Source organism: Pantherophis guttatus, chromosome 4 (assembly GCF_059756535.1).
Source record: "Pantherophis guttatus breed Tessera chromosome 4, ASM5975653v1, whole genome shotgun sequence".
NCBI classification, from domain to species: Eukaryota; Metazoa; Chordata; class Lepidosauria; order Squamata; family Colubridae; genus Pantherophis; species Pantherophis guttatus.
This window is the reverse complement of record NC_142066.1, coordinates 160,380,638-160,388,009: the sequence shown is the minus strand read 5'-3', so window position 1 is coordinate 160,388,009 and position 7,372 is coordinate 160,380,638. Positions and strand designations below refer to the sequence as shown.

Below are 7,372 nucleotides of genomic sequence, written 5' to 3'. Positions count from 1 at the left end.
CCTTTGCTGTTAAGAAGTTTCTCCTCTTCTGCCTTGAACAGAGGGTTGGACTAGAAGGCCTCTGAGGTTCCTTCCAGCCCCAAGATTCCATGTCGTGTCTTCAGCTAATTGATTACAAAGTTTTCACATTGCAATGGGCTTTTAGTGCGAGTTCAACAAAGAAGGAAAATGAGAGAGGGAGGGAGGGAGGGAGAGGTGGGGGAGAGAGAGGTTCCTTCCACTCCTAGCCAGAGCCTTGGTGGCACCCCGACCTGCCAAGACCTGCCTTGCTTTTCTCCAGGAATGTCAAAAATTCCTGCCCTGGGCAGGGCCCAGACTGAGGGATCCCCCGGATCCTGATCAACCCTAACATGGAACAGATTTAACGCTGGGCCTCGCGACCAAGCCCAGCCCGAGGGGGGGGGGGAGAAACACCTTTTTAGCAGCGCGGGAGCAAACACAGCTACTGTTGGCCCCTGGCATCCGAGGCAGGTCTGCCAGAGATGGGTGGGTCCTCAGGAGGAGGAGGAGGAGGAGGAGGAGGAGGAGGCTGCTCTGTGTTAAGTCAGCATTTCCCAGTGACCTTTTGAGCCCAGTTCCAAGCTCCCAGTCCTCCCTAGGGAAGGACAGGCTGTTCTTCCTCCTGGGGAATCTGCGGAAGGGACCTTCCACCAGTGAGCATGAAGCTTTTGGGCACCTCCTGCGTCTTCCTTCTCGGGGTTATGATGCTCCCCAAAGCAGGTAGGTCTCATGTCCCACCTCCCTTTGGAAGGAAAAAATCTCGAGAGTTGCTGTGGGAGGTGGGGGACTCATCCCATGGGACCCTCGGATTAAATCTCTCTCCCTTCACCCAGAGAGAGAGGAGCCTCTGCAGGAGAAGGCAGGACTCCTGCCTCCCCCCTACACAGCTACACACACACACACACACCTTTTGCTACTCCAGGGCAAGGAGGGAGGGGACTTCTGGGAAGACTCATCATCTGAAAGACCCGGGATGGACCCTTGAGCTGGGCTTCTTAAAGGAAGTTGCTGCCTTTGCTGCTGCACACGAGACAGGTGCCCCGGATCAAGGGTGGAGAGAGAAGGGGGCAGAAGAGGCTGCCAAGAGATCCCATTTGGTCTCTCCAGAGGAGCAAGCTACACCTTTTCCCTCCCAAATGTTTCCCGTGATTTGCAAGAGAGGAACCACAGTGCCCCCTCTGCCGAAGGGACCGGAAATGGAGACTGGCTACCAGAAGGGAGAATTCACCGTGGAAACTTTCTGTGGAATGAAGGAAAGAGGAAAGACACAAAATCCAGCTTGGACAAATGTCTCGGGCAGACCCTCCAATGCCCCAGAGGAACGGGGGCACCAGATTGGCTATTGTCCAAATCCAGATGCCAAACGCAGAGAAGGAAACGCCCGTTCTGGCTCTTAAAGCAGCCCAGCCACTTCCCCACTATCCGCTTCGATATACTGGTTTGGTCGAAGCTCTTGGGCAATTTTTTTTTTTTTAATTTGATTTATATGCTGCCCTTCTCCGGAGACTCAGGGCGGCTTACAATGCATTAAGCAATAGCCTTCATACTTTTGTATATTTATACAAAGTCAGCTTATTGCCCCCACAATCTGGATCCTCATTTTACCTACCTTAGAAAGGATGGAAGGCTGAGTCAACCTTGAGCCTGGTGAGATTCGAACTTACAGTAATTGCAGACAGCTGGTGTTAATCACAATGCTATCAGTCTGCTGAGCCACCAGGCCCAGATGGGGAAACTGAGTTCACGTCCCACCCGAAGCAAAAAAGCCAGTTGGAGACGTTTGGGCCGGCCCCTCCCTCTCAGTCCGCCGCAGCCAAGGGATCCCACTCAGAACAAATCCGGCCCTGTCCTAGCAGGGAAGATGCCAGGACGGGGGGAAAAAAACAGTTTGCCGTGTATGGGGATTGTTTGCCTGTCCTTTCTTTTGCTTCAGTGTGACTGAACAAATATTGTTTTTTTTTTTAATTTAATTTGTATACCGCCCTTCTCCCAGAAGGGACTCAGGACGGTGAACAGCCAAAATTAAAATACATACAATACAAAAGTTAAGATAATTAAAAGAGATTAAATCAATTGGCCTCCCAATTTAAAACCCCAAATCTATAAAATTGAAAATCCCATTAAAAACCATTTAGGCTAGGCCGGCTTGCTGGAATAAATAAGTCTTCAGGGCTTTACGGAAGGTCCGGAGGTCCGGGATCAATCATATTCCAGGAGGTAGCTCATTCCACAGGGCGGGTGCCCCCACAGAGAAGGCTCTACCCCTGGGGGCCGACAGCCGACATTGTTTGACCGACGGCACCCTGAGGAGGCCCTCTCTGTGAGACCGTATTGACCGGTGGGAGGTTATTGATAGCAGCAGGCGGTCTCGTAAGTACCCTGGCCCTAAGCCATGGAGCGCTTTAAAGATGAGAACCAACACCTTAAAGCGCACCCGGAAGAGCTCGCGCAGGAGAGGTGTTACATGGGAGCGCCATGTCGCTCCCATAATCACCCGCGCAGCCACATTCTGGACCAGTTGGAGCCTCCGGGTGCTCCTCAAGGGGAGCCCCCGGAGTGTCAGTCACCTTGGGATTTTGGCAAAGTAAAAAGCACGATCCTGCGGAGGGGAGCTCCGTTTTTCCGCCTCCATCCTTGGGTGCCAAGAAAGTGGGGCCCTGACCGAAGGGGAAGCAAGGCTTTCATAGAGGTTAAGGGCTTCAAGGTGGAAACCAGTGGTAAAATGCAGCCGGTTCTATCTGGCTCAGGCAAATCGGTAGTGCCGGTGGTGGGAGGCTCCACCCACCTGCCCGGACGTCATCACATCCCGTTTCTGATGCTCTGTGCATGCGCAGAGGGGTCGTGCATGAGCAAAGTGACCGCATGCATGTGCACGCACTCCCATTTGCAAACCGGTAGCGAAGGTAAGTGGATTTCACCCCTGGGTGGGTGTCTGATGGGATTCAAAGTGATAGGTCTGGCAGTATATTCCTCCTGCTGGGAATCTTAGCCAAATCCTGGGCGGCTCCCACATTCCCTTCATGTGTGTCAAAACCAATGCCTGGATTATTATTCCGGTTCCAGGATGGAGGTGAATATGACTGAAAGGTTGCGAGGAGCAGAGAGCCAATGCCTGGAAATATTTCTCAAAAATGACCGACTGCGACCCCTGGACATAAGTCGGGTTTTTAGACTAATGTTACAAGTGACTGTTCCCTGTGTCTGTTTTCCACCTAGGAGCCCAAGCCTCCTGCTCGAGTAGTTGTGGGGGCTTCCTAGCTGCCTGCTCGTGTCACGCAACCTGTGAGAACCTGGGAAGTTGCTGCCCCGATTATTGGAACTTCTGTGTGAAGATCTCACCCTCCTCTGGCACCCTGCTTGGCGGGAAAGATTTCGCTCTCCTAAATGTGACTTTTGAGACAGGCGTCCCCGTGACGTGCAGGTGAGGCCAGGAAAAGCATTTTGCATTGTGATGTCATGGGGGAAAAGTTCGGGACTTCACTTGTCGTGCAAAAGCTGCCTAGTTTCCTTATCCTCATCCTAAAAAGTTGTTTCGGTGATGCTAAGCCAGAATCTGATGTGGTTAATTGGAAGGTAATTAAAATGTGATGTAGCTGATGGAGGAATTGATCAACCTGTTTTAGGACCCCAGACCCAAGATGCCCGAATGAATCTTTTCTTGAAAACTTCCACTGATGGAGCATCAGGGGTGGAATTCAGAAATTTTAGCAGCTGGTTCTCTGCCCAGTTGCTGGGTGGGTGTGGCCATGGAGGGTGTGGCCTACTCAGCCTCCTGCACCACAGGTGGGGGGTGTTTTTGCCCTCCCCAGGCTCCGAAGGCTTTTCTTTTTTTTCTTTTTTTTATTAAAAAGTTTTATAAGAAATACAAACAATTTTCTCCCCCCCCTTCCCCTTCCCCACATAAATTATACATTTTCTTATACATAAGAAATCCTCCATATACATGTTTCCCTTAAAGAAAGCATTAAAATAAAACATTTTAATTATATTCGGAGTTGCTCTTCTCCTTCTTCCCTCATTCCACAACAAACCTTCTTCTCCTCCTCCTTTCTTTCCCATCCCTCCCTCCTCTTCCCTCCTACCTCTTCTCCCACCTCATCCTACTTCCTTTCCCTTTCCCCCACTTCTCTCTTCTTTTCCCCCTTCTCGCCTTCACTCCTACTCCTGTCCCCTTCCCTTCCCTTCCTCCTCTCCTTTCTTCCATTCCTCTCCCTCCCTCTCCTCTTCCTACCCCCTCCTCCTCTCTCCTTTCTAACTTCTTTGCTGTGAAATATTTTTCTCCTTTAGTGTCTGAGCAGCTCCTATATTCTAGAATACACTTTCTTCTGCTAAAACATTTCTCTATTCATCACTTTCCCCCCCTCCCTTATCCCCCCCTCCCCACCCCACCCCTGACTTCCCAGAGCAAAAACAGGGTATAGCATCTAACAAACATATGCTACAATAAACTAACAAATTATAAAGTTCAAAGCTCCCACGTGTTCTTTAACTCCCTTTGCTCCAATTCAACAACCTCCCTTTTATAAATTCTCAATACCAATTAAATTAAATTCATTCTTCCTAGTTAAATAGAAAAAAAAGAAAAAAAAAACCTTTTTCTTAATGCATAATCCAATACTTTAGCAGTCTTACAAGCAATAAAAATCATGAATAAATTCCATTTCTATACCAGAAAAAAAATTTTCATCTTAGAATCTTGCACATTTTATCTCATATATCTTTTAAAATAATATAGTCTAATGTTAAGCATTTTAAAAATCTCTAAATACCTTTAAAACACTTATTTACCAAATATAAATTTCAGAATCTATAGGAGGGTATCTTTCAATTTTTCAATTAACCGTCTTAATACCTCTAACTTTTTTAAAAGAACAACCCTTAATTATCCAAAACTAATTATCAGTTTACAATAAAATTCTGAGTTTAACATTAATCCTCTTCGCTTCAAAGGGTTAAACATCCTAAAAGCTTATACAATTTATCTCATATATCTTGTAGAATAATATAACCTTATGTTAAACATTTTAAAAATCTTTTAATACCATTAAAACACATATTTGCCCGTTGCCAATTTCAAAATCCACAGGAGAATATCTTTCTTAATCTTCTGTTCTTCACTTCTTTTTGTATTTTTTCCAATCCTTTTTTTTTTATAAATTCTTTCAACAATCCCCCCAGTTTTATTTTGGAAACTTTTAAAATAGTGATTTGAGGTTGATGTTTCTGAAATACTCGCTCTCTTCTTGAAGTCAGCTTTTCTAACTTAAAATCCTCATCTCGTCTCTTCTGGTTTGTATAATCATTCAATCCATTTCTTTGTCCATATAGCCAAAATTTGTTGCCATAAAGATTGTCAGCTTGCAATAAAGAAACCATTTATTACGAAGGCTTTTCTTGAGCCTCTGGGAGGGCAAAAATGGCTCCCCCCGGGGTCCAGAGGCCCTCCAAAGGCCAGAAACGGGCCTGTTTTGGGATGTCTGGTACTTCCGGTAGGCCCATTTTTCACCCTCCCAGAGCCTCCGTGCAGGCCCTGAATTTATCTGGCATCCACAATGGGCTGCATGGAGACTCCTGGGAGGGGAGGGGAGGGGAGGGGAGGAGCAGGGTGGGCGTGGTCAGCCAGTTCTTGCAACTACCGGTTTGGCAAACCAGATGTAAAATTTGCATTAGCAATCCCACCCCTGCAGAGCACCCTGTAATTCCAAGAGCCAGGCTATTTTTTGGCAGGATATCTATCACTGGAGGTTTTTAAGGAGAGACTAGACAGTCACTTGTCTGAAATGGTATAAGACCATGATGGCGAATCTATAGCATGTGTGCCAGAGGTGACACGCAGCACTCTCTCTGATGGCATGCGAGCCGTCACCCCAGTTCAGCTCTGTGGTCCATGCGTGCGCGTCCCACCGGCCAGCTGGTCTTCGGGTGTCTGCCGCGCACGTGCGGGGGTGCACACTTTGCATTTTGAGGGTTCGGGTATGTGCTTGTGTGCGCATGTGCTTTTTACACTTGGACCGGAAAAAGTTAGCCATCACTGGTATAGGATCTCCTGCTCGAGCAGGGGGCTGGACTAGAAGACCTCCAAGGTCCCTTCCAGCTCTATTTGGATTTTGATTCAAGGCTGGGAAATTACTCCTCACTTCGAGTTTGTTCCTCCTTTGGGTAAAGTTTCCATTCGCTAGTTATGTCTTCCAATATTAACATCTCGGATGGCCTTTCTTGACCTCTTGTGGGGGTTTCCCCAGATTAAGGCCAGGTCCAAAGTCCTCCTGGCGGTCGACACCTCTGAGCCGCTGCATTCGGGTCTGGTTGCAGTTTCTGCTGGGTCTTTTAAAAAGTGTGGAGTCCTTTGGGCTGGTTCAGAACAGCCTTGAGCAGGTTTCTTTCCTCCCTCCCACCTTTATTGGCTCCTCAGGGCTTGGGAGGGTTTTTTTTTTAATGTTATTCTTGCTTTAATTAAACCATTGTATTCAGGTACATAAGCTATTCAGTGTTGGTCATGATTGGAGCAGCAGACATGCCTAATAAAACAATAAATGGTAATAGCTGCCAGCCCCCTCACCCTCCCGCCCATTGCTCCTTCCCAGGCTGAGCCCCTCCACCAAGGAACAACACCAAGAGCCAAACTGTAGGAAGACTGGCCTGTCTCCTTCCCAGAAGAAGGGCTGATCCCTTCCCATAACCCCTCCTCCTAGCCCCCCAAACAATCCTCCCTGGAGACCTGGCTGGAAGTGCCAACTAGGGAAAGAGCCACATAAAACAGCCTCCCTGTTCAGATGGTCCAGGACGATGACGTGGCTGCTGGGACTGAAATCTTCAGAGAGTTTGGGCCCAGGGGTGAGATCCAGCAGGTTCTGACGGGTTCTGGAGAACCGGTAGCGGAAATTTTGAGCAGTTCAGAGAACCTGCAAATAAAATACCACCTCTGGCTGGCCCCAGAGTGGGATGGGAATGGAGATTTTGCAGTATCCTTCCCCTGCCACACTCACCAAGCCACACCCACCAAGCCATGCCCACAGAACCAGTAGTAAAAAACTTGGATTTCACCACTGGTTGGGCCCCTCCTCAGCCGAGGGTCGTTCCAAAAGTGGGACCCAGGAAGGGCCTTTTAAATCATCTGAGGCACAGATGATTTAGCCAGGTGGGACCTGAACCCCCGAGTGGAGAGGTCATCCCAGCAGGCGCTTTCCCCAAAGGAGCCCCAGATGAAACACGGGGCAGATCACACCGTCCTGTTGGAATCTTCCCTGGAAGGGCCCAAACTCCAAGAGGTTAAATCCCAGATTTCAATAGGAGAGAAAAAAATAATGTTTGGAAACTAACCAAAGAGAGAAGCAGCCTGGAATTAAGGGGAAACTTCCTAACAGTGAGGACA

At 48.2% G+C, this 7,372-nt stretch overlaps 1 protein-coding gene across 1 annotated transcript in view; it reads left to right on the top strand.

Moving 5' to 3' along the window:
• The first annotated feature begins 290 nt into the window (after nt 1-290).
• Nucleotides 291-7,372, top strand: part of SUSD2 (sushi domain containing 2) — a 40,098-nt gene continuing 33,016 nt past the window's right edge. Inside the window, exons 1-2 of the mRNA XM_034423459.3 lie at nt 291-720; nt 3,217-3,421. Coding sequence (XP_034279350.1) covers nt 660-720; nt 3,217-3,421 — 266 coding nt within the window. The 5' untranslated portion in view covers nt 291-659. The remainder of the gene's footprint in view (nt 721-3,216; nt 3,422-7,372) is intronic.